A 25,449-nucleotide genomic window follows, 5' to 3' on the forward strand; every position below is an offset into this window, starting at 1 on the left:
TACCCTGTTTTTTATTTGTGTTTTTGTCTTTAAATGGTGGCACTTATAGCATATGGAAGTTCCTGGGCCAGGGATTGACTCTGAGCAACAGCTGCATCCTATGCTGCAGCTAGGGCAATGCCGGATCCTTTAACCCACTGTGCAGGTCCAAGGATCAAACCTGCACCTCCAGAGCAACCAGAGCCATTGCAATCAGTTTCTTAACCCACTGTGCCACAGCAGGAATGCGTTTTTTTTTTGGGGGGGGGGTTGTTTTTTTTGTTGTTGTTGTTGTTTTGGCCAAACCCAAGGCACACAGAAGTTTCCAGCAAGAGAATGAATCCACACCACAGCAGTGATAATGCCAGATCCTTAACCCACTGAGCCACCAGGGAACTACTTAAGCTGTGCATTTATTGAAGTTAATAGTTTAATTCCCTTCATGATCTCAAAACGAATTCGCACATCTTTTTCTTTTTTTTGGTCTTTTTGCCATTTCTTGGGTCGCTCCCGTGGCATATGGAAGTTTCCAGGCTAGGGGTCGAATCGGAGCTGTAGCCACTGGCCTATGCCAGAGCCACAGCAATGCAGGATCCGAGCCACGTCTGCAACCCACACCACAGCTCACAGCAACGCCGGATCCTTAACCCACTGAGCAAGGGCAGGGACCGAACCCGCAACCTCATGGTTCCTAGTCGAATTCATTAACCACTGCGCCACAACGGGAACTCCCAAATTCGCACATCTTAATACCACTTATAAACTATACAAAAAGAATGTTCAAAAAACTGTTTTACCTTATACTCCTCCTTCCCACCCTCCAGAAGAAGAGCCTTTTTGAAATAAAAATCAAGATAAATGTATGTACATTCAGAAATGGCTTGTTTTTGGCATCAGACAATTATGTAATGAGCAGCTGGGCTCCTCTCCAGTCACATGGCCCAAAGGCAGCAGAGAAGGGCTATAGCTGCAGTGAGAAGGATGCCAGAAGACTTTAGGGATAGGAAGAAAGGAGTAACCGATTTGGGCGATGATCGTTAACTTCTCTGTTGGGGTTGGCAAGGTCAGCCTTTTCTCCCCTATTATTACAGCACCCATCATTCTAAACAAGAGTTTCATTTCTTAAGAAAATAAAGGACATACATACCCCACGATGAATGTAAACAGTTTTATTTAGAAACAGATAGGTACCTGTTTGCATTATAGAATATAAAACTGGGTTTACACTCTATAAAAAATAACCAGTATCCAAATTCAAGAGAGCTAGCATTCACAGAACACACAATCTAGGTGTGCAGCTACTGTTCACCAGCTTCAGGCTTGATTTAAACAAACGAACAAACAAAAAAAACCAAAAAACAAAAAACCCCAGGGGGATCATTAGAGATTAGAGTACAATGCTTCCTGACGAGCGCCCAGCATCCAGAAGTTGCTGCCTTGGCGGACGAAGGCTTGCTCTCTAAGTGCGTGACTTTAGCAATCAAGGCCCGGGTTCTCTGCACCTAGTGACCTGCGAGGCTCTCCTGCCACACAATTCGTAACGTGCCCTCTCCAAGCCAGGGCTGGTGGCACTATTAATTACCCCTGGTCTTCTGAACAATAAAGATGGAGAATCTGGAATGCAGAGAATTTCCGTTCCCTCACTTTGGGGTTAAAGGAGTGAATCCACTCTCCAGAGTTCAATGCAAAGGCCAGGATGAGGTTACATGATATCCGGCTTTTTACCAGGCCAAGTAACCCACCTCAACATGATGGAGGAAGACCAAAGGATACGCCTAGGTTCAGATTATAATAATCGCCCAGCACCACCTGAATGTATTATCCAGAAAGATATATGCAGTAATAAAGGTTAGATATACATATATATTCATCTTAGTAACCTGAGGGCTAAAAACTTAGAGTATAATAATTCTTCTCAAAAGAAGTCCATCGGTATGAAAGGGACCAAAAAGAGTGTCCTGTTACGCAAAGTACAGGTAAAGTGAGGTGGGAACAGAGGGTGATGTCTTCAGCTCTTTCTACAATGTTCCTCTTTGATAAGCATTGGCTATGCTGATCCATGATAAACTTTCTTTTTTTTGGCAGCAAGGAGAAGAGGAGATGGGGACATAGGGAGTGATGGGTCAAAGGCAGGAAGGGTGAGCGATGGTCCTCAAACCCAAGAACCCTCTCATCTTCGCGTCTTAGCTCAAGTTCTCCAGCTGACACAGAAACAGGCCTAGTAGTAAGTGGTTAGCATTCTGAGGTATGAGGATCCCTGGTAAATTCAGCAGCATGTGGTTTTTGGAAACCAGCCCACAAGATAAGAACACTGCAACCAAGCCCCTAATTAATACTGCTATTTAACCACCATCCAAAAGAAAAAGGGAAGAAAAAAATCCCCACGACACTAGGAGGGTCTAAGCTTTCACTTAAGGTGGTCCAAATAATCTCTTTATTTTATCTTGGGGTTTCTTAAAAGAATCCTCATTCCATGATCATTTCTCTCCTTAAAGGCACTTTCAATGACATGATTGGAAAGGAGTACATTTTAACTGTAGTGAGAGCAAGACGCAGTTCTCGGAACACCCAGGCAAACAGGAGCTGACCAGGGCACTTACAGTGATTCAACAGGCAAGACAGTCTTGAGCACTTCAGCAGATGCACACCCAGAAAAAAGCATGTGCCCTGAAAACGCTTGTACTTTTCCTTCAGTTTTCTAGCTGTTTCTATGTATAACTCTGTGAAGAGATCACACTCACTACTTGATTGATTTTCAAGACACTGGCCTCAACTCTTCCCACCACAGCTGTGCCCGACAAAATTAGCAAACAGCTAGTCCTAAAGGGAAGAAGAAGAAGAACGAACGACATTAAATTGAGCCAAGCTTTCTCACAGCACAGGGATCTGTCCTTGCCCAGACAGTGCCCGGACCTGGACCCGGAGCAACTAAATAGAATATGCGGCCCCTATTACCTTTGAAATAGACTTTTCAACAGGCGAGCTTAAGTGTTATCTTTCCAACTGTAAATTGTGGGGACTATTTCTTCCCTTCTCTCTCTCCTGAACATTTTTTATTGATCTCAGGCTTCAAATTAATTAATTCAGAATTATAAAAATTACATGTTAAGGGTTGAGACAGAGTGAAGGGCTTACATTTGCCTACAAAGTGAGCCGAGGATCTTGATCCTTCATATACTCCCAACCAGAAACCAAATACAAAAATAAACACACATGTTATACATAATACAAAGTGTAAATCTACAAACGCAAGTGTACTAATTAGAGTTGTTCCTCAGAAGCACGGTTTCCCTCCAGTCCCTCAGAGAGGAGGAGGAATGGGGACGGGATCATTTTCGGTACAGCTTTCCATGTCTTAAAAAGTTTGTAATAACAGTCTCAGTAGCGCAAACAATTTCTTGTGAAACCAGAAGCTGTAAAAATAAATTACTTTTGAAGAAACGTGGGTTCCTCTGTCTGCAGCTCAGAACTCATCATGTCGTACTAAGGCCTCACCAAAATCTGTGGCCTGGCTGCCCACAAATAAATCATACTTGTCAACGATCTCCTCCTTGGTAAGCTTGCCATCCTGAAATCAGAGAGAAGCGTGAATTGAGGCAAAATATATTTCCCGTTTCAAATGCAGAAACACTGCATAAGTACAACAGGCCTAGTCAAGATTTAAGATGATAATTCCCAGAGTTCCTGTTGTGGCTCAGCCGTAACGAACCCGACTAGTAACCACGAGGACTCGGGTTTGATCCCTGGCTTCAGTCAGTAGGTTGGGGATCCAGTGTTGCTCTGAGCTGTGGTGCAGGTCGCAGACGTGGCTCAGATCCCATGCTGCCATGGCTGTGGTGTAGCCCAGCAGCTACAGTGGTGATTTGACCCCTAGCCTGAGAACATCCATACGCTGCAGGTGTGGCCCTAAAAAGATTTAAAAAAAAAAAAAAAGATTATAATTCCCACTAAATGTGAACTCAATCCTCGTGACCCCTGCCCCACCCCCTGAACACACACACACACACACACACGTGTGCATGAAAATAGCAAGTAATAGATTTTTCTTGTTAAGAAAGTTAAGAGTGGAAGGATGGAGATAATATAAGTAAGTAACTCAATGCTAAGGACATGGATTTGTTTTTTTTTTTTTTTTTTGAAGAGAAAAACAGGTCTTCTGAGCAAAATGTGGGGCATCTCCTGGATATGAATAAGAGATAGTCAGGTAAAACATTTCACAGTGAATCAAGTCACTGTCTAACAGGAACAATGAAATCTGCTAATATCAAGCACAGTTCTTAGCTCCGCTATGCCCTAGCCACCAGATTCCAGACAGAACCCCAAATGAAGACACTCATCCCAAGAATTATCTAGGCTAGATTCCCAAAGGGATGACTACATGAGTTTCCTTTTCTCACCGATCTCAGGACATAGCACTGGGCTACTGAACGACTAAGCAAGAATTCAAAACAGATGGACCCTTAAAAAGACTCAACAATAAGAAACTGCATTAAAACTGAAGTTTAACCTAAATAAAAGAACACTCAGAATACTGGCATACCCCATCGTTAGCCTGATTTTCAGCTTGCTCTCAGGAGAGCATTCAACCCTGAACCAGGTGGCAGGGTTCCGGGGTAACATCACTCTTAGTGAACTGAAGACCCTCTCAGAGAACTGATCAAAGGTAGTTTTAAAAGGCTTCAGAGGAAAGCTGACTTATAACCTACAACAAAGAACTTAATTTTAAAAACCATATTTGATTTAAGGAGGAAATAACCAGCTTTGAGTAGGCAAAATCAGCCTGTAAGAGAGAAAAGAACAAAGGAAATAACAAGAGAAAAGCAAAGAAAATTTCTTGAGTTTCCAAAGATAGCAGGTAATGCATGCTGGGCACAGGCTATATCCAGAGGCTCTTTAGTGAGGCTGAAATTCCTCCAGTGCTAGAACACAGAGCAAAGGGATTTCTAAAGTGACAACAGAGAGCTAGTGCTGCCCTGCAGGTTTTTAATCGCCAACTCTAGATCCACAGCAGACGTAAGCCTAATTAAGACTTTCAATTCTCTATGCACCTCAATAGGAATTCTTGTGGCAGTCCGTTAGAAAAAGACTGATAACTGCCAGATGTTTGGGCCTGGCCAGACTTACCTTATTTTGGTCTGATTCGTAGACAAGGTGCCTGGCTTCTGCCTCTGCATGATCATAATCCGAGGGGAGAATCCAGTCTTTGGTCTCTTCCTTATCCATCTTCCCATCACGGTTCTTATCTCGAAACTCAACAAATTGTTCTCTCTCGGTCTTTACCCATTCTGGTTCATCAGCATTTCCATCGTGGCTGTACATGTCACCTGTGTGAACAGACAAACAAAAGTCAGGTTTGTCTTCCCCTAAAGACGCCCTGCCCCACGAAAATCTGACCTAACACTTCTTCTTCATTCATCTGTTTGGAACCTAACAGCAGTTATAAGGTCAGAGAGACCTCAAGAAGCAAGGCGTTTTCCTGATGCTTAATTACTGAACTTGCAATAGGAGTATTTCCAGCTGCTGGTCTTGAGTGATATGAGAACAAAGAGAGGTTTTTTGGGTTTTTTTTGTCTTTTGTCCTAATTTTAGGGCCACACCCTCGGCATATGGAGGTTCCCAGGCTAGGGGTCTAATCGGAGCTGTTGCTGCCAGTCTATGCCGGAGCCACAGCAATGCCAGATTTGAGCTGCGTCTGTGACCTACACCACAGCTCACGGCAACGCCGGATCCTTAACACACTGAGCCAGGCCAGGGATCAAACCTTCAACCTCATGGTTCCTAGTCGGATTTGTTAACCACTGCGCCATGACAGGAACTCCCCCAACTATCTTTTATCTGTCTGTTTATATGAATAAATGGCAGGTGAAGTTGATATACGGTATTGAAATTTTACTAGATTTACTTTAAAGTCAATAGTTACAACTAACACAGATTACTCTTTACAACTGTTAACACTTCTACCTAGTTTTTATTTTTATTTATTTAGTTTTTTGGCTATACCTATAGCATATGGAAGCTACTGGGCCAGGGAAGGAATCCAAGCTGCAGCTGTGGCAATGCCCGATTTTTTTTTTTTTTTTTTTTTTGCTTTTTAGCACCATACCCCAAGGCATATGGAGGTTCCTAAGCTAGGGGTTGAACTGGAGCTACAGCTGCCAGCCTAAGCCACAACCACAGCAATGCTAGATCCGAGCTGCATCTGTGATACCACAGCTCACGGCAACGCTGGATCCTTAACCCACTGAACGAGGCCAGGGATCGAACCCAAAACCTCATGGTTCCTAATTGTATTAGTCTGCACTGAGCCACAATGGGAACTCCCAGCAATGCCTGATTCTTAACCCACTGCACTGGGTCAGGGATTGAACCTGAGCCACGGCAGAGATAAGACTGGATCCTTAACCTGCTGCACTGCGGTGGGAATTCCCTATTTAAATATTTTAGATGCCAACTTTAAAATGTGTAAGGTCATACTGTTTGTCAACATTCTTTTAGGAATTACGTGAATGAAAGTCTGAAGACTCCTAAATTACACTATATTGAAGTGTACATGCACTTCATGTAAGGTATAGGAACAAACTAATATAAGTCTAAATAATCTCTAAAGATTGTTATATACTTGTGATAAAAATAACTCGTATGTTGGGACCCAGAAAAATGGAAGCTGCCCCAGGCCATGCCACAAATCTAAACCTAAGTCAGCCTGCACTGCCAAGTAAACCAATCCCAACCTTCCAGCTTAGCTTTAGGTAGCTTACCTTATCCTAGAAAAGACCTGCTGTCTTTTAAAGGAAATCCCTGACCTCCTAGCCAACCACGTCTGTGTTGCCTCCTCTAACATTCTATAAAAACCTGCTCTTGCCAAAAATCCCTTGCAAAGAATGCTCCACTGCTTGTTGAGTTACTTTACTTCCTCAATCCGTGGACTATTTCCACTTGAATAAAGGACATCGAACTAGTCACTAAATACCATTATCCCTGTCATTTGATAGTTGATACTGGCATTTTCCAGAACTTGAGAGTTAAAGTTAACCTTGCATCTTAAGCACAAATTAGGAGTTCTCAGATTAGGACTTGTCTTTTTTTTTCCTTCCCATTCTACAGGACATTCAGAAAACAGAGTATTTGTATGATCCAATGGCCAGCACCCTGCTCTAGCTGTCCTGAGGGTCAGGGAGACCTTTCATGGAAAGTTCTGAATTAGAGAGGCAATAAGTGTTTTTAAAAGACATACTCTTTTTTTGGCCACACCTGCAGCATATGGAATTTCCCAGGCCAGGGATCAAATCCGAGTCACAGCTATGACCTATGCCACAGCTGGGGCAATGCCAGATCTTTAACCCACTGCACCACAGCAGGAACTCCTAAAAGACATAGTTTTAATAAAAGCTGGAATATACAACATAACGTGAGTGTACCTTAAAGCTAGAAGAGTGAAGAACAGAACAATACTCTTTAATTCTCTATTAAAACTCCAATCTATATAATGATATTAAGGAATTATTAATTTGTGGATATTTATTAAAAATTTTTAGATATATATGTATCTTAAGAGATACATAACAGAGTTCCTGTTGTGGCGCAGTGAAAATGAATCCGACTAGTATCTACGAGGATGTGGGTTTCATCCCTGGCCTCACTCAGTGGGTCAGGGATCTGGCATTGCCATGAGCCGTGGTATAAGTCACAGACATGGTATAAGTCACAGAGTCACCTGAGTGGCTCTGGTGTAGGCTAGCAGCTGTAGCTCCGATTGAACTCCTAGACTGGGAACTTCCCTATGCCATGGGTGTGGCCCTTAAAAGCAAAAAAAGAAAAAAAAGAGAGAGATACATATAACCAAATGTTTACAGATAAAATGAGATGTTGATTGGGATTCACTTCAAAAAAATAAAGCAGATAAAAAGTGGACGTGGATTTGAAAGGATTGGCCTCAAGCTGAGGACTGTTGAGGCTGGGCATTAGTGCAAGGGAATTCATTATAATTCTATTTCATTTTGTGTACACTTGCAGTGCTCTATAATACATTTAAAGGGTTCAACACCGTATACCTCTGGGGACTTATTAATGCTAAATGTAAGAAGCAAAGACCATTTGCTTCTTTCTGATTTCTCTCAACAGGGCAGAAACTAGCACCTCCCAGGAAACTGGCAGATACTGCTTAGGAGACTTAGCTTTACAAAGCCAGTACCTCTGATGTTGAAGTGTTTGCATTAGTTGATGATTTGCAAAAGAAAGCAACACACACAGTTGAGAGTTTTATATGATGGAGAGAAAGACAGAAATATCTCTTCATTTGGCTCCAATGTGTAATAAATGATGGTACTTCACAGTTACAAAACGTAATTCCTCTCCTCGGGAGGTTCAAAAGGAGTTCCTCAGTTTTAGCAATGCTGCTAAGCTGGCAAAAGCCAAGAATTAAAAAATAAAATATTTAAATATAGAAATAGTCCACTTTTGAAATGGGCTCAGTAAATGCACCCAGGCATATTTATTTCCACTGTGCTGATGAGCTCCACTTAAAAAAATCATCTGAGGGAGTGCCCATCATGGCCCAGTGGAAACGAATCTGATTAGCATCCATGAGGACGCAGGTTTGATCCCTGGCCCTGCTCAGTGGGTTAAAGATCCGGTGACGTCCCGAGCTGTGGTGTAGATTGCAGACACAGCTCGGATCTGACGTTGCTGTGGTGTGGCATAGGCCGGCAGCTGTAGTCCCGATTTGACCCCTAGCCTGGGAACCTCCATATGCTGAGGGTGTGGCCCTAAAAAGACAAAAAAAAAAATCATTTTGGAAAACTATCTTCTCACTGCTCACTACTCAAAGTACATTGAGTCTTAGAAGAAAAGAGTATTCAAGGGAGTTCCCGTCGTGGCTCAGTGGTTAGCGAATCCGACTAAGAACCATGAGGTTTCGGGTTCGATCCCTGGCCTTGTTCAGTGGGTTAAAGATTGCGGCACTGCTGTGAGCTGTGGTGTAGGTTGCAGACACAGCTCAGATCCCATGTTGCTGTGGCTGTGGCATAGGCCAGTGGCTACAGCTCCAATTCGACCCCTAGCCTGGGAACCTCCATATGCCGCAGGAGTGGCCCTAAAATTAGGACAAAAGACAAAAAAAAAAGAGTATTCAAGGAATAATTCAACTGGAATGACTCTAGAAAATAAACAGCAGGTATAACTAGATAAATCTGAATAAAGGAGAGACTTGCTCAATGCACTGACATGACATATGGCGATGAGGTAAGGGCTTGAATTCAGGTAAATATCAGAGGTTTAAAAACAAACTGTCTCATGAAATACAAAACCAGTGGTGCACAAGAATTAAGTTACTATGAGTAAAAATAGGAATGTAAAATATAAAATTACCTAGTATCTCTCAAAACAGAATGACATTTATAACAAAGACATCTGTTACATCTTCCTTCTCTTGTCCTATGTTAACTTCCATCACAGTAACTGTGAAATAATTTGCTCAACTATTGGTAAGAGAAGCCACTCCTTTTTTTTTTTAATGCAATGGGAAAATCTTAAAATTATTTTCAGGATAATAAAAGTAGCTTTACTTGGGAGAAATTAGCCTTGAAGGTGCAGCATCTAAAATAAACAGACAGGAGCTCCCGTTGTGGCGCGGTGGTTAAGGAATCCGACTAGGAACCATGAGGTTGCGGGTTCGGTCCCTGCCCTTGCTCAGTGGGTTAACGATCCGGCGTTGCCGTGAGCTGTGGTGTAGGTTGCAGACGCGGCTTGGATCCCACGTTGCTGTGGCTTTGGCGTAGGCCAGTGGCCACAGCTCCGATTGGACCCCTGGCCTGGGAACCTCCATATGCCGCGGGAGCGGCCCAAGAAATAGCAAAAAGACAAAAAAAAATAAAATAAAATAAATAAAATAAAATAAAATAAAATAAAAAATAAAATAAAATAAAATAAACAGACAACTAGGAGTTCTCTCCTGGCGTAGTGAATCCCTGGCCCAGGAACTTCAACATGCTGAGGGCGTGGCCAAAAAAATAAATAAAACAGACAACTAAAAGGAAAAACAGCAGAAAGGAGCAACTTTAAAAGAAAGACAAAAGGAAAAAGGTTAGGGAACCTAGACAAAAACCACAGAACACAGTGGAAAGGCAAGACTGTAAGGGGAATCAGCAACAGGTTACTTACTGGTTACTTCTTCACCCAACTATCTTTGTTGTTCTGTTCCCTAGTTTCCTAAGGCCAGTCTAGGCTGCTGGCAACTCCTGTCAATTCCATAGTGTAGCTGGGAGGCACTACAGCATTGCTGTCCCTTATAGTAGCCACTGGCCACATGCGGCTACTGAGGACCTGAGATGTAGCAGGTCCAAACTGAGAGGTGCTATAGTATAAAACATACTTTTGAAGACTTGTATGGAAAAAAATCCTACCCTCAATAATTTACATTGATAGCATGTTGAAATTATAGTATTTTAGGATAGTAGGTCAAATAAAATACACAATTGAAAGAAATGTCATCTGTTTCTTTTTTATTACTTTCATGTGGCTATTAGAAAAGTTAAAATTTTGTATGTGGCTCATATTTACATTTTGACTGGCCAGTGCCGCTACACATACTTTATCATGATCCACTATTTCTCATGCTGGTCTGACCTAATTAATGACGTGCTAAGAGTGGACATCATTCACACTGGGTAAGCTGTTTCCATTGGTGATCACATCTTCCAGAGTTTCTCAGTCTCTTCTAAGAAAAATACTAAAAACAGACTTACCAATATACTCTTCTAGATCAATGAAACCATCAGCATTCTTATCTATATCCTCCATTGTTTCCTGGACAGAAGAGAATAATTAAAGTTAGTATCTGAATGAATTAGTTTAGGCAATTGTTTATCATTCATTAAAATACACACACATATGTATGTATATGTATGTGGGTATGGTTGAACCACAGTAAGTTACTGTTTTTCTAGCTGAAAGAATGGCGAAACATTATCAATTCTTTTATGCTTCAACTTAAAATAACGAACAGTCTTCTTAAAGGAACACTGGCACTGCTTAATAATGAACTACCCCACCAAGTCCATGGGGATGTGGTAGCCCCAGTCACACCAACAGGAGAAGTGACCAGTAAGTATGTCTACAGCTATAGTCTATGTCTTATGAGTAACTGCCTTCTGTGAGAATTCTTTACTATCCCAATTATTACTCAGTGTCTAATGTTCTTTTAAAAAATAGAATTTCCCCTCATGCTTTCAATACGTAGCCACAAATGAAATGGCAAATACCATTATCTGATGGTAAAATACTGTCACACTAAATAGAAAGTCTAAGGCACCATCAAGATCACAGAAAAACAATTTATAACAGAGCTTGGACTCAATTTGGCCAGTACTTGTACAGCAAGTCATTCTTCTAAATACAGAAGAAAGGCTAAAAAGGAAGAGTGTAAGCAACAAAAAGGGAAAATTTCCACTGGGAACCCTTGCTCTCACCCACCTGTACTACTATATCTTTCATGTAATCATACTCCTCAGGGTGCAGGAAAGCTGTGAATTCCTCCTTTGTGGCAATGAGGTCTCCATCCTTGTCTGCCATTTTAAACCTCCGCTCATCTCTAACCATCATCTGTTTATAGTTAAATCCATCATCAGGATCTGGATCATCTAGAAAACAAAAATAGAGGTCAAATCTTAAAAGACTTCCAGAAAACACAAAAATGTATGGGAATCAATTTCCAAGAAATATAAACCAAGCACTAAAGGGTTAACTTTTGATTACACAGGTAAAATCACAGCAGTATAAAGACATTCAGTTTTCGTAATCAAAGATCTCGAAGTCAGATCCGAGTTGAATGAAATGCTTGCCATTCAACATGGAACCCTGGCTTCGGGGCTATATGACCTATTGTTTAATGCTTCACTGGTATTGGTGCAAAAGCTACTAGAGGGTTTGCGTTTTCTAGTCATATCCAAGAAGCAGTGGTGGTTCTAAAGTCATACTGTTATACCACTTAGCCATGTGACCTTGGGCAAGTAACTGAACTGTGCTTCAATTTCCTCATCTGTAAAATGGAGCTAACAACAGTGCTGACCTCACAGGATTGTTTTGAGGTTTGAATAAGTAAGAAGTGTGCCTGGCACAGAGTTGGCTTTTAATAAATGTAAGCTATGTTTATTAAACATTAGGCTCTGATTAAGAAGTCAGATATCAAAAGCCTTCTATCCCATCACAGGCTATGTGGAGTCAAGCACCAGAACATCACCACTTTGAAAGGTCATACTTTACAGTTTTTTTCAGCCAACTCAGAAATATACCATGAGATACAAGTCCTGTTCACTACTTCCCCTCTCCAATTTTTGTAAAATCCTAGAAAATGAAAACAAATCTAGAGCTATAGAAAATACTCCAGTGGTTGCCCAGGGACAGAGCATGGGAAAAGTGGGGATTATAAAGGGACACAAGGAAACTTTTGGGGCGAAGGAAATGTTGATTTATTTTGATTATAGCACTGAATTAGCAGATGTATACACATATCAAAACCCATAAATTGTGATTTTAAGTATATTCAATGAAAATTCATTGAGTAATTAAAAATGATTAAATAAATAATAAGTATATTCAGTACATTGTATGTTGGTTATACTTCAATAAAGCTATTATAAAAAATAAATGTTACATTATAACCACACTGAATTTTGGACCTATCTGTGAGGATGTTGAACTGCACAAGCAGTAGTTTAGAATCTAGAAAAACAAACTTAGTTTCTTTAAGTTGGAAAAAAAAAATGAAGGAGTTAATGACAGAAAAGGAAAAAAAAAAAAAACAACAAAACAACACTTTACAATCTCAATTGCTGTGTGGACCAAATAAGATAACATGTGAACATATTTTGAAAAGTAAAAGATGCCTGGAGTTCCCTGGTGGCTCTGCAGGTTAAGGATCCAGTTTTGTCACTGCACTGGCTCGGTTCACTGCTTTGGTGTGGGTTTGATCCCTGGCCCCGGAATTTTTGCATGCTGGGGGCATGACAAAAACAAAAGAGGAGTTCCCGTCGTGGCTCAGTGGTAACAGGCACGATTAGTATCCATGAGGACACAGGTTCGATCCTTGGCCTCACTCAGTGGGTTAAGGGTCCGGCATTGCTGTGAATCATGGTGTAGGTCAGATGTGGCTCGGATCCAGCATTGCTGTGGCTGTGGCACTGGCTGGCAGCTACAGTTTCGATTCGAACCCTATGCTGGGAACTTCCACATGCCATGGGTGTGGCCCGAGGGGGAAAAAAAAAAGACAAAAACACTACCAAAAAAAAGAAAGGATTGTTTCTGCAACATACGGATCATGTAAGAAAAGATATAGCACTAGTGCACTAGTTTTATAAAAAAATTCAGAACCCCTTAACAGTAACATTACACTGTTGACTCTTTTTTGCCTTCTTTTTTTTTCTAGGGCCACTTCCCGGGGCATGTGGCGGTTCTCAGGCTAGGGGTCCAATCGGAGCTATAGCCACCGGCCTACGCCACAGCCACAGCCATGTGGGATCCGAGCTGCATCTGTGACCTACACCACAGCTCACGGCAACGCTGGATCCTTAACCCCCTGAGCAAGGCCAGGGATCGAAACCGAAACCTCATGGTTCCTAATCGGATTCGTTAACCACTGAGCCATGATGGAAACTCCTACACTGTTGACTTTTGATACCATAGTTCAATCTTTCCAAACAACAATAAACTACTGCTCTATTTTAAGAGTTGAGCAACTTGAAGCTTCATTCTTTGTTGAGTGTCAAATTCAGTAAGACAGTTTACTAAATCATGAGGCTTTGGGGGCCCTATATGTGTATACTCAATATAAATAAGAAAGATAACAGAAGACAACTTATATATTTAGACTAGTTTTTCAACTAAGAGCCCTTCTCTCCTCCTTTGGTAAAACACAGCGACTGGAATCAAGTAGCCCAATAACATGCACATAGATAAGGATGAAAAAAGATATAAAACTTTATTATTTTTATTTTCTTTTTGTTTCTTTTTATAGCCACACCTATGGGATATGGAAATTCCTGGGCTAGGGGTCAAATTGGAGCTGTAGCAGTCAGATCAACACTGGATCTGAGCCGCATCTGTGATCTACGCCACAGCTGCTTGGGGCAAAGCCAGATCCTTAACCCATTGAACCAGGTCAGTGATCCAACCTGAATCCTCATGGACACTATACTGTCAGGTTCTTAACCAGCTGAGCCACAACAGCAATTCCTAAATCTTTATTTTTAATGACTGAACTCACGTGGCTATCATCATTGCTCAGAGTGCCATTATCCATCCTAAGTGCCAGTTTACTGGGCCAGCTGGCTGGCACATAGCTATGGGTAAGCTCATGATCTTGTTTTGGTATAGGCAGGGTGGATATTAGTATCTCATTTTACTTGTGGCAGAGACAGGGTTAATGTTCCTTTTGTGGAAAGCAGATTCATGACAGATATTATTTAAAGCTAGGATGATTTAGGAGTTCCCATTGTGGCTCAGCGGTTAACGAATCTGACTAGCATCCATGAGGACGAAGGTTCAATCCCTGGCCTTGCTTAGAGGGTTAAGGATCTGGCGTTGCCATGAGCTGTGGTGTAGGTCACAGATGCGGCTTGGATCCTATGTTGCTGTGGCAGTGGTGTAGGCCAGCAGCTATAGCTCTGATTCAACCCCTAGCCTAACCTCCATATGCTATAGGTGCAGCCCTAAAAAGCAAAAAAGTAAAAAAATAAAAAGCTATGATGATTTGTAACTGAACCCAAAACTCAATCAAGAACACACTCTCACAAAAAACTCCTCAGCACTTTTGCAAGGTACGTCATTACCCTGAGCACTGTCCACCCACAGGCCTCCAGGGAAAGATGCCTTATAAAGACATTGTTTCTCCAGCCAGTGCTTTGGCTTATGCAGAGCCTCAGTCAGTAGAAATACCCATTACATTGAATCATTTGCCCCATGAGGTAACAAAGCTCTCAACAGATTTTTGTGCACATAATCATAAAGAGTTTAAGATTCATTCTGGACAGCAAGTGAGTGCCTAGGTCTGACCTGAGATTTATTAACACACCATTCTATTGAGATCACCAATAGCCTACCCACTGCTTTATATTTATAATTAATTCCAAATAAACCAGAAGGGTGCTGGATCTCAGCCAGAGAGAGGAAGCATAGATGCCTCTCCATCTGCACTGACTTTTCAATACACATGTTCTTAATATGGTGAAGGATATGTTTGGTTCTTGGCTAAGTGTCAAGCATGGAGAGAGACTGCCACTTCAGTCTTAGGAATGAGAACAAGCCTGATACAGAAATAAAAGTCTGTTCACCAGAAATGCGTGCAGTCCTGTAATTAACATGGACAGCTGGCCATCCAGTGGAGGAAACAGATCACATATTCACTGCCCGTAAGTCAGTGATGGAGAATGCCTGCTTTAACCCAGAAATTCACCTAATTTCCAGAAAAAAAAATGCAAGGAGTAACATTTACATATTCTTGTCTCAAAAGGTAACCATATACAATAGAGGAATCTCACTAATAAAAACATCCTAAGTCATCAACTCAGTAAAACAGCCACGGATCATTCAACAGCAGGCAAGGGTAATAAGTAAGAGAAATACTAACAGGTGGCCCAAGAATAAAGCTACTGAATCAACAGAAATCAATCAGTCACATTTATTTGCCTTGAAGCATTTGCAAAGCAGGCTGATACACTCATGTGCCAGAGAAAACAAATGGGAAATATTCATTTCTAAACTTCAGTAAGCAGACATAATGAAACAGTTAAATTCCACCAAGGAAAGCTATTATACTTGATCTTTATTTTATTAAGGAAAGACAGTAATTATCCTCCTATTCTCATGAGCTACAAAGAAATCTAATTTGGTTTGAATTTCAGGTCCAACACTTTAATGTGACCATATCAAGAGACATCTCAAAGCCTCCTGCTTTGCACTGTTGGAACAATGCAGCCTTTTAAATGAGATCTCCTCCAAAAATGGTCTCTGAGTGATGACAGAATGAAGAAATGGGAAAGTATACCTGAAATGCTAAAGAAATAAGAGATGTCAGACCCTAGAAAACCAAAATTAAAGAGATTTTTAAAAATACGTAATATACCAATTTAAATCAGTGAAGTGAAGGAGAGTCAGTTCAGCATCAAGCTCTCTAAAATAAGCATAATTTCTTCCTTTCCTTCACTGCGTGACCCATTTGTTTCCTTGACTCAAGACCATGGTCTCTGCCAGGCTGACATCTTGCCCCTTACCCAGGTAAGTGCCATAAGTCACGTTTCTGTACTCATCCCAGGAGATTAAGCCGTCTTGATTCATATCAAACTCCTGCCACTGGTTTTCAACATTGTCATATATGTATTTCTTCTGGGCGTGCTTAATCCAGGATTTCAGCTCCCCCTCCGTCACAAACCCATCTTTATCCGCGTCTATTTTATCTACAATCATTCTACAAGACAAAACAGTTACGTTTCAAGGTGCCAGCTCCACAAGGCTTTTTCCCCCAGATAGTAGGGACCTACCTAAAACGTAGCCGTAGGTGGCATTTTTATACTCCTCCCAGGAAACGAGGCCGTCCTCATTGAGGTCATGCCCCTTCCACTGTCGCTCTACATCCTCGTAAATCCAGCGCTTTTGTGCAAATTTAATCCAGTCTTTGAGCTCATCCACAGTGACAAACCCGTCTTTGTCGCCATCTATTTTACTTACAATCTTTCTGTAGAAAATGCAGAGAAATCCAGCAAGAGGTTAAAAGGACACAAGGCTCTGGACTTAGCCAGGTGTATGCTGTGGCCACCGGTGTTGCCCAAGGCTAAAGCGTGGAAATAAAAAATATCTCCAAAACAAAACTGCCAGACAGGCAACTGAAAACTTTTCTCTTAAGTGTCTGTTTTGAGTCTGTAATGAGCCACCTGGATAAGGCAAGCACAGTCCATGGCTGGTGTACTCGGATCCAAAAGCAAATCCGGACTATCCCTTTAGAGGCAGGTTTCAGCTGATGGTCAGAATTCAGGAGCGAATATCCATTCCTATATAAGTTCTCTACCCTTAGTATCACAACATGCAAATCTTTATATTTTTCTTTATTGCTTTTAGGAGAATCTCAATTTCTGGGTAAATAATCATAACCACTGACTTGGTTTTCTAGAAATTCAAAAACTTAAACGAGACTTTAAAATATTCAGCTGTGTTTTTTAAAAAAAACCAAAACACCTTTCTTAAATATATAAACATATCAAAAACAGTTCCTGGAGTTCCCGTTGTAGCACAGCAGAAACGAATCCAACTAGGAACTATGAGGTGCGGGTTTGATCCTTGGCCTCGCTCAGTGGGTTGAGGATCCAGCATTGCCGTGAGCTGCGGTATAGGTTGCAGATGCGGCTCGGATCCTGAGCTGCTGTGGCTGTGGCTGTGGCATAGGCCGGGAGCTATAGCTCCAATTCAACCCCTAGCCTGGGAAACTCCATGTGCCACACGTGTGATCCTAAAAAAGACAAAAGACAAAACCGCCCCCCCAAAAAAAAAACAAAAACCAGTTCCAGGATCACTTATACATAAAGTCAAGTTTACTTTTTTAAAACCCCAAAACAGGTACACCAAGACAGAAGCATGCTTATTCTAAAAAATAGCTACCAGTTTATTATACACTATGTTGAACTGGATTTTTACATAAAACCACAAGAACAGAGAGCTGTGAAGAAGTACTGTGGTGAGAATGTACATCCCTGATTATGAGAATGTTAATAAGCTGAGAGTTAGGATGCAGATGATAAAGCAGAACTACAAAGCCAAAGAATCACTGTATTTCACCCTTTATGAGCTTCTTTCTTCTAGATTTGTCATCTTAATGACGTTTAAGGATTTGTTTAAGAATTTCAAAATATGCGCATGATATGAAAACTCCTGTTTAAAGATGTAATCACCTACTTATAGAAGCTAAGACAGCCTATGTGAAGTCATAAGAACTTTAAATCAAAACTTCCAATGGAAGTGAAATCTTAGCATACTCCTATGCTCTATTATTTACAGGACTGAAAAAGACTGTCATTTGATAGCAAATAATGTCTCTTCCCAGTTTGTTTACCTCACAAATACAACATTGGAAAGTGATTAGAATCAGAATACAAGTGACACAAACTCATCTTGATATTGATATGGTGTTAGCCATGATTGTCTATTACTTAAATCCTATAATTAGCAAGCATTTTCTTTCAAAGAAGGTATAATCTTAGAGCTTTTGCTCTAAAAGAAGTCACCTCTTAAATATTTTCCTTGGGAGTTCCCATTGTGGCTCAGCAGGTTAAGAACCCGACTAGTATTCATGAGGATGAGGGTTTGATCCCTGGCCTCACTCAGTGGGTTAAGGATCTGGCATTCCTGCAAGCTTCGGTATAGATCACAGATTCGGCTCGGATCTGGAATCTGGTGTTGCTGTTGCTGCGGTATAGGCCAGCAGCTGCAGCTCCAATTCAACCCCTATCCTGGTAACTTCCACATGCTGCAGGTGTGGTCATAAAAAAAAAAGAGAAAGAAAAAATATTTTCCTCTATCTACATGGACACAGGACAAAAACTGTTTTGCAACTTTAACCCTGTAGAATTTTAACAATTATTAATAAATTGAGTTTTAGTAGTCCCCAAAACATCTGCATTATCTATACTGGAATTCAGTTTGTGTTCAAAGGTAGTGGCTACCAAAAGTGCCCCTGTACCATTAAAAAAAAAGGGCAAGGTATCAGAACCCCTCCTATTACCCAAAGAAAATTTTTAATTATTATAAATAGCTTAAAGAGAAGGATCACTCAGATAAAAAAGGCACATGACTGCTCAAGATGGGCTTTTCCTAATTAGGTTGGCTGAATGCCATTCTATTTATTCCAAAAGAAATATCCCAAAGGGCTTAATTCAGAGGTTAACAAACCTTTTCTGAAAAAGGACAGATAAGCAACATTTTTGACTTTGTGGGCCACATATTTTAAGAACAACCCCACCCCCCACACACACACAACCATTTAAAAATAAAAAAGCCATCCTTATCTTGCTGGCTATCCAGCAGCAGCAACTGTGAAAGCACACTGGAAGTGGGCACGTCCTATTTTAGGCATGAAGCTCTGAACACCAGTCTTTAAAAACCTGTGTAAGTTTATGAAGCTAATGGTGTTGTAGTTCCATGACACTGGAGAACCCTACAGATGCAGTCATGACGCCACTAAGTAAGCAATTTATTCCAAGATAGACACAAGGCACTTAGTGGACCTGATGTTAATTTTTAAGAGGTAACATACGCCTCTACATTTCAAAAGGTGCGTAAAGCAAATCCTTTGGCTTTTTAAGAACTTGGGCCAATAAAGGGGCTCCACAAAGGTTCAAAATATTCCAGAAATGTTCAGCATGCAAAATTATATAATACATATGTGTGCATTTTCCCTTGGTTAGATGGCCAAAGGGCCTATGACCCAAAAAGGGATGATGAACTGCTCTGGGTCATTTCTATGGCTGATATATCAAAGGTGGAAATTTCATTATACTACAAACCACCACCTCAAAATAAATAAACCATCATTTAAAAAAAATAAATCATCATTGGGAGACACATAAATGAAAATTAAACATATTTATGCTTTTTGGGGTGGGATGGGGTTGAGAATACACTCACAAGAAAAAACATTCTAGGAGGTCCTGCTGGGGCACAGTGGGTTAAGAATCCAAATGCACTGGCTATGGAGGTGTGCGTTAGATCCCTGGCCCAGGAACTTCCATGTGCTGCAGGTACGGCCATTTAAAAACAACAAGGAGTTCTTTTCGTGGCTCAGCCATTTACAAACCCAACTAGGATCCATGAGGACGAGGGTTCGATCCTGGCCTCACTCAGTGAGTTAAGGAACCAGAGTTGCCACGAGCTGTGATGTGGGCCGCAGATGCAGCTAGGATCTGGCGTTGCTGTGGCTGTGGTACAGGCCGGCAGCTGTAGCTCCGATTGGACCCCTAGCCTAGGAACCTCCACTTGTCTCAGGTGCAGCTCTAAAAAACAAAGCCAGGAAGAATAAAAAGAAAAACCCAAAATTGTTTCTAAGTGCTTCCTGTAGTCTTCTAGATATTATTACTAAGGAATTTAAAATAGTAGTGAATTTTTGCAACTAGGGGTATAAACAAATCTTAACTCCTAATTATTGGCCTCCTAGATAGATGGAAAAGAAGAGGAATCTGCTGTTCCCAACCTCTGGTGTAGAGCCACATACCAAACAATGTTTAGAAATGTCACCATGACTAAGTTAAAAGAAAGTTCACCTGGAATTCTTGCTTTCAACAGTACATCATCTTATCAACTGGGGATATTTGCCAGTATCTCCAAAATTTGGGAGAAGCAAATAGTACTTTATTCACTCATACATCCCATGAAAACCAAGATTTTAACCATCTTATTCTAATCAAATATGCTCATGTGTTGAACTTCTTATACTTACTGATGACAAAAAGGAACATTTTCTCTTTACTAAAGACTGCTAGCAGAGCTCTTGCTATACCTGCACACAGCAAGAACACCTTGACTGATACCAAACCTCAGGGCCCTTCACCATTTAAAAGTAATTCTGCAAAGAGACAAGTGCAGACCAAAATACAGGCTGGACATGCGCATGATTATTAGGCAAGACGTGAAGACTGAGAACACCCTCATGCATCCCTACCTTCAGGCTGGAATGTTAGCAGAGTAATAAGATTAAAATTTTAAAAAGGGAGCCTGGTCCCTCAAAGTTAGAAAAACAACCTAACAAAAGCCTAACTCTTTTGATCTATTTGTTTTCAAATTTGGTAGTTTCTCATTCTACATAGCAAAATCTTTTGATTATTTCTGTCAGTGTTTAAGAATAAAACATCCTGAAGTTACCAGATAATCCATTGAAGAAATATATTCTGAAGTACCACCCAAAGCAAACCTTGTAATGTCTTCTAATCATAGCACTATCCATGGATAAAATATTTTTGGAAATCCCTATGTAGTACAACTTTTCAGACAAATCTATTGAATGGAGTTCAGAAAGTTACACCAATGGTGCTCTATGTGGAGAAAATGTTCACTAAATTAATCTGTATCTCCTTAACAATCAAGGCTGTGAAAGAGCTAAAAAAAAAAAAAAAAAGACATTCTCAGATCCTCAGTTAGAAATAATCAACTGAAGGAGTTTCTGCTGTGGTACAATGGGTTAAGGATTCATCCAACTACAGCAGCTTGGGTCACTGCAGAGGCATGGGTTCAATCCCAGGCCTGGCGAAGTGGGTTAAGGATCCATGGCATAGGTAGCAGCTGTGGTGCAGACAGCAGCTGTGGCTCAGATTTGACTGCTGGCCCAGGAACTTCCATATGCTGCAGGTGCAGCCAGGGGAGGAAAAAAAAAAAAAAAAAAGACTGCCATTAACAAAAAAAGGAAGGAAGGAAGGAAAGGAAGAAAGCAAGAACTAACTAGAATTCTTCCAAATCAATTCTTTGGACAAAAAGATGCCCACTAAGAGACACAGAATCTGACTAGGGCCCAGCTGCCACTGCAAGAGCAATGCATACTGTGACATTAACACAGTTACTTGCTACAACCTTCTAAAAGGCAAGGTTGGTTGGTTTGGTTTGGTTTTTAATTAAATATCTGAGAATGAAACCAAAGAGGGTGAAGGACATTCTCAGAAATCATAAACTCTACAGAAATTAGTCCAGGGATCTAATGTGCAGCTATTATCTACTCAAAGATTTGGCATGAGCAGTAATGAATAGGTCACAGATGGTTTTTAAAAATGAAAAGCAACAATGTTAAGACGACCCTCATATAATGTTCTTTTGTGAGCAAGATGATGCAGTTTAAACTGAGTCCTACAGTATCTGGCACTTTTACGGATAAATGACTTTGCTTTGTAGAATGAGGTAAAAACTACTACTCAATGGAGAAGTGCAGGAAAATGAGCGCTTAATTAAATTTTAGTGGTAGCAATTCTGTGGTTAGCTTTCAACAGAGGTAGTTCAACATAGCTTTACTGAGTGACTGAACAGAAGAGAAAAAAAAGAATGAACTGATTAAAAAAATGTCATTGCCCTAACTAGACCCCTGAGAGCTGGTAGCTCACCCAAGTCTTTCCTTGCTCTCTTCTGGTGTCAGCTGGTCAAAGGTTTTTGCTTCTTCAGCACCCAAGAAGGCATCATGGTCATAATCAAAACTCTGAGCATCATTGTGAACCTTGTCACTGAGCTGAGGCTCATGGTGTACGCGGTCCTTCTTTTCCGTGGGCTTGCTCAAGGCAAAGGCTGTGCACAGGGACAGGCACATAAGAAAATGCCGCAGGTCCATGATAATCAGATCTGAAAAAAAGAAAGGTAGTTTATTCAACAGGCAATATGCTTATTAAATAAGAAATTAAAAGCTTGCATCCAAATTATTACCTTGATATTATCCCAAATATTATTACTTAATCCACAAAATAAGTATGGTAGAATACCAGGCATTCCAGTTTTACTCGGAGAAATCTTGACCGTTTTCCTTAATCTGATTGTAGGCTGACAAGGAATTATAGTTAAAACATCAACCTCGTCTCCCTTTCAAAATACTACAAAGTAGAACGTGAGTCCTTTCGCTCAGGTTCATAAGATTTAAAAGTGAAAGACCAATAATTAAATCCAGACCAACTGACTCCAAATATTTTACTTTTTGTACTGTACCAGTGGTCTGGTCTTCAAACCTGGCTGGTCATTGGAATCACCTAGGAAGCTTTATAAAACAAGTGTCCCCTAATGAATTAGAATTTCTGAGGTTGAATCCAAGCATTTGTAGTTTTAAATGGTTCCCAGGTGATTTTGATGATCATCAGATTGGGAACCAATGAGATATTTGGGCCGTTTCCCTACCTATGGCACCAAGTCATCTCCTATGTCCAGGCAGAACCTCAAGTCACCTTCAAAAATCGAACCACTGGAGTTCCTGTTGTGGCTCAGTGGTTAACGAATCCGACTAGAAACCATGAGGTTTCGCGTTCGATCCCTGGCCTTGCTCAGTGGGTTAAGAATCCGGCGTTGCCGTGAGCTGTGGTTGTAGGTCGAAGACGTGGCTCGGATCCTGCGTTGCTGCGTCTCTGGCGTAGGCCGGCGGCTACAGCTCCGATTTGACCCCTAGCCTGGGAACCTCCATGTGCCACAAGTGCAGCCCTAGGTAAGGCAAAAAGACAAAAACAAACAAACAAACAAACCAAACAAAACAAAAAATCGAACCACTGAGATGGATAACAATTGCCTTATTCTGTATGCTTGCATTTCCCAAACACCCAGGTATAAGAAGCACCTGGAGTACTGTTCAAAGTATAAATTCCCCGGCCCTACTCCATACCTTCAGAAACCCTGCACGCACAGGCGATTCCAAAGAACAAGCACAAAGCTGGAACACTTTATTGAAAAAATTGCAGAGAAGCTGAAGCCATTTAGCACTTTTCTTTTTTGGGCGCACCCACGGCATATAGAAGTTCCCAGGCCAGGGATCAAATCCAAGGTGCAGCTGAGACCCATGCTACAGCTGCAGCCACACCAGATCCTTAACCCCTGCACTGCCCCAGAGACAACACTTGATCCTTAACCCAGTGCGCCATAGCTGCAACTCTCTCTTAAGCGCTTCTGACAGATAACCCACAGGACTGTACAGAGAGGATAAGGTTTTAGAGAAAAAGTGTAAAATTAAAAATCAAGGGGGAAAGACTTTCCCAGGTTTTCACATTTTAAGTAATCCTTTATCAGTAGAACATAGATTCTGAATGCTCTCCTTGTGGTGAGAATAAGCTTTAATAATTTCATATTATCATTTACTCATTTCCTTTTATGACCACTGGCTCCTTTACTGGATGGGTAGGTGGTTTACTGGGCATGAGGCTTGCTGTAGGTTGAGCTGCATCCCCCTAAAAGATATGCTAAAGTCCTAATCCCTGGTACCTATAAATGTGATCTTATTTGTAAATAAAATCTTTGCAGATGTCATCAAGTAGCATGGACTCTAATTCAATGAACTGATTTCCGTATAAAAGCAAGGAAATTTGGACACAGACACACAGAGTAGAGAATGCCACATGATGAAAGAGGCAAAGACTGCAGAGATGATCTATAAGCCAAAGAATGTCGATGATTGCTGGCAAGCACCAGAAGCTAGCAAGAGGCAAGGAAGGGTACTTCCCTAGAGCCTTCAGAAAGAACAGGGACTACTGACATTTGAATTCTGACTGCTAGCCTCTAGAACTGTGAAAGAATAGATCTCTGTCCTTTCAAGCCACCTGTTTATGGTTATCTGTTACAGGAGCTAGGTTATCTGTTACTAGGAAACTAATACAAGGCTACAGCACAGAGGGGAAATGCATCACATGAAAATTAAATGCATCACTCTCGCCTAACCTGTAGATTAAAACAGCCACAGGCTTCACCTTCCCCAGGATGTCATCAGTGGAACCATCTAGTCTAAGGCTCTTATTTTACATATCATTTTTTTAAATTATAAAAATTCTTCAACATAGCTTCTAAGTCAGTGATTCTCAATCCAGATTGCCTAGATGCATCCTGGGAGTTTTTAATAAATGACCACTGAACCCCATCCCTAACCACAAATAAGATTCAAAAGGCAGCCAGGTTGAGAATCACTATTCTAAGCAAACTCTCAAATAGCTGTAGTAGTATCTTAAGAAATGTGCCCTGAAAGTATATGTAATATAAAGAAACTGCATGTATCCGATCCTGCCTCAAAATTTTGGGAATTAGAACAAAGAGTGATTGTGTCAAGTGATGAAGAAATCAAATATGCCAATAAATTAACCATATTTCAAAGTATCCATCATCTTGTAACCCCCAAATGTAACTAAAAAAATACACTGTATTTGCTTGCATTTAATAAACGAAAAAATGCTCTAGCACAGCTAATGGTGAGCATGTTATATAGATTTCTTCTAAGTGGAAGGAAAGCAAGTAGAGGATCATGTTGAATCTTAACAGAACTTAGCTGATGATACAAAGGCACAACCTGAGGCCTTCATGAACAACTTTTAGGCTATAAAAGGGCACTATATGTGACTGATGAGAAAGCAGCTAAGTGGTGAGGTCCTGAAACGGCAGCGTAGGATACATCAATAGAGAGTAAGAAAATATTCTATAGTAAATAGGACTGTGCCAATTAGACAAACAGAAATGTTAGCAAAGGAGACAGTGGGAGGCAGTCACTCCCCACATGCCTCAAAACAACAACAAAAAATGGTAATTTTGCTGGAGTTCCCGCTGTGGCACAATGGGATTGGTGGAATCTTGGGAGTGCTGAGACACAGATTCCATCTCCAGCTGGCACAGTGGGTCAAGGATCCCACGTGGCCACAACTGTGGCTTAGGTGGCAACAGTGGCTCAGATCTGATTACCTGACCCAGAAACTCCACATGCCTCAGGGCAGCCAAAAAAGGAAAAAAAAAAAA

The 25,449-nt window shown here is 41.0% G+C and overlaps 1 protein-coding gene across 2 annotated transcripts in view; it reads right to left on the reverse strand.

Moving 5' to 3' along the window:
• Positions 1-1,133: 1,133 nt before the first annotated feature.
• Positions 1,134-25,449, reverse strand: part of CALU (calumenin) — a 34,036-nt gene continuing 9,720 nt past the window's right edge. The window contains exons 2-7 of one of the 2 annotated variants that reach the window (XM_047763162.1): positions 22,095-22,326; positions 16,242-16,435; positions 11,449-11,615; positions 10,722-10,782; positions 5,104-5,303; positions 1,134-3,547 (exon numbers count right to left, since the gene is read on the reverse strand). In XM_047763162.1, coding sequence (XP_047619118.1) covers positions 3,443-3,547; positions 5,104-5,303; positions 10,722-10,782; positions 11,449-11,615; positions 16,242-16,435; positions 22,095-22,315 — 948 coding nt within the window. In that variant the 5' untranslated portion in view covers positions 22,316-22,326 and the 3' untranslated portion in view covers positions 1,134-3,442. Of the gene's footprint in view, positions 3,548-5,103; positions 5,304-10,721; positions 10,783-11,448; positions 11,616-16,241; positions 16,436-16,508; positions 16,703-22,094; positions 22,327-25,449 lie in introns of both variants that reach the window. The other variant, XM_047763161.1, reaches the window with a different exon arrangement.

Source organism: Phacochoerus africanus, chromosome 16 (assembly GCF_016906955.1).
Source record: "Phacochoerus africanus isolate WHEZ1 chromosome 16, ROS_Pafr_v1, whole genome shotgun sequence".
Taxonomy (NCBI): Eukaryota; Metazoa; Chordata; class Mammalia; order Artiodactyla; family Suidae; genus Phacochoerus; species Phacochoerus africanus.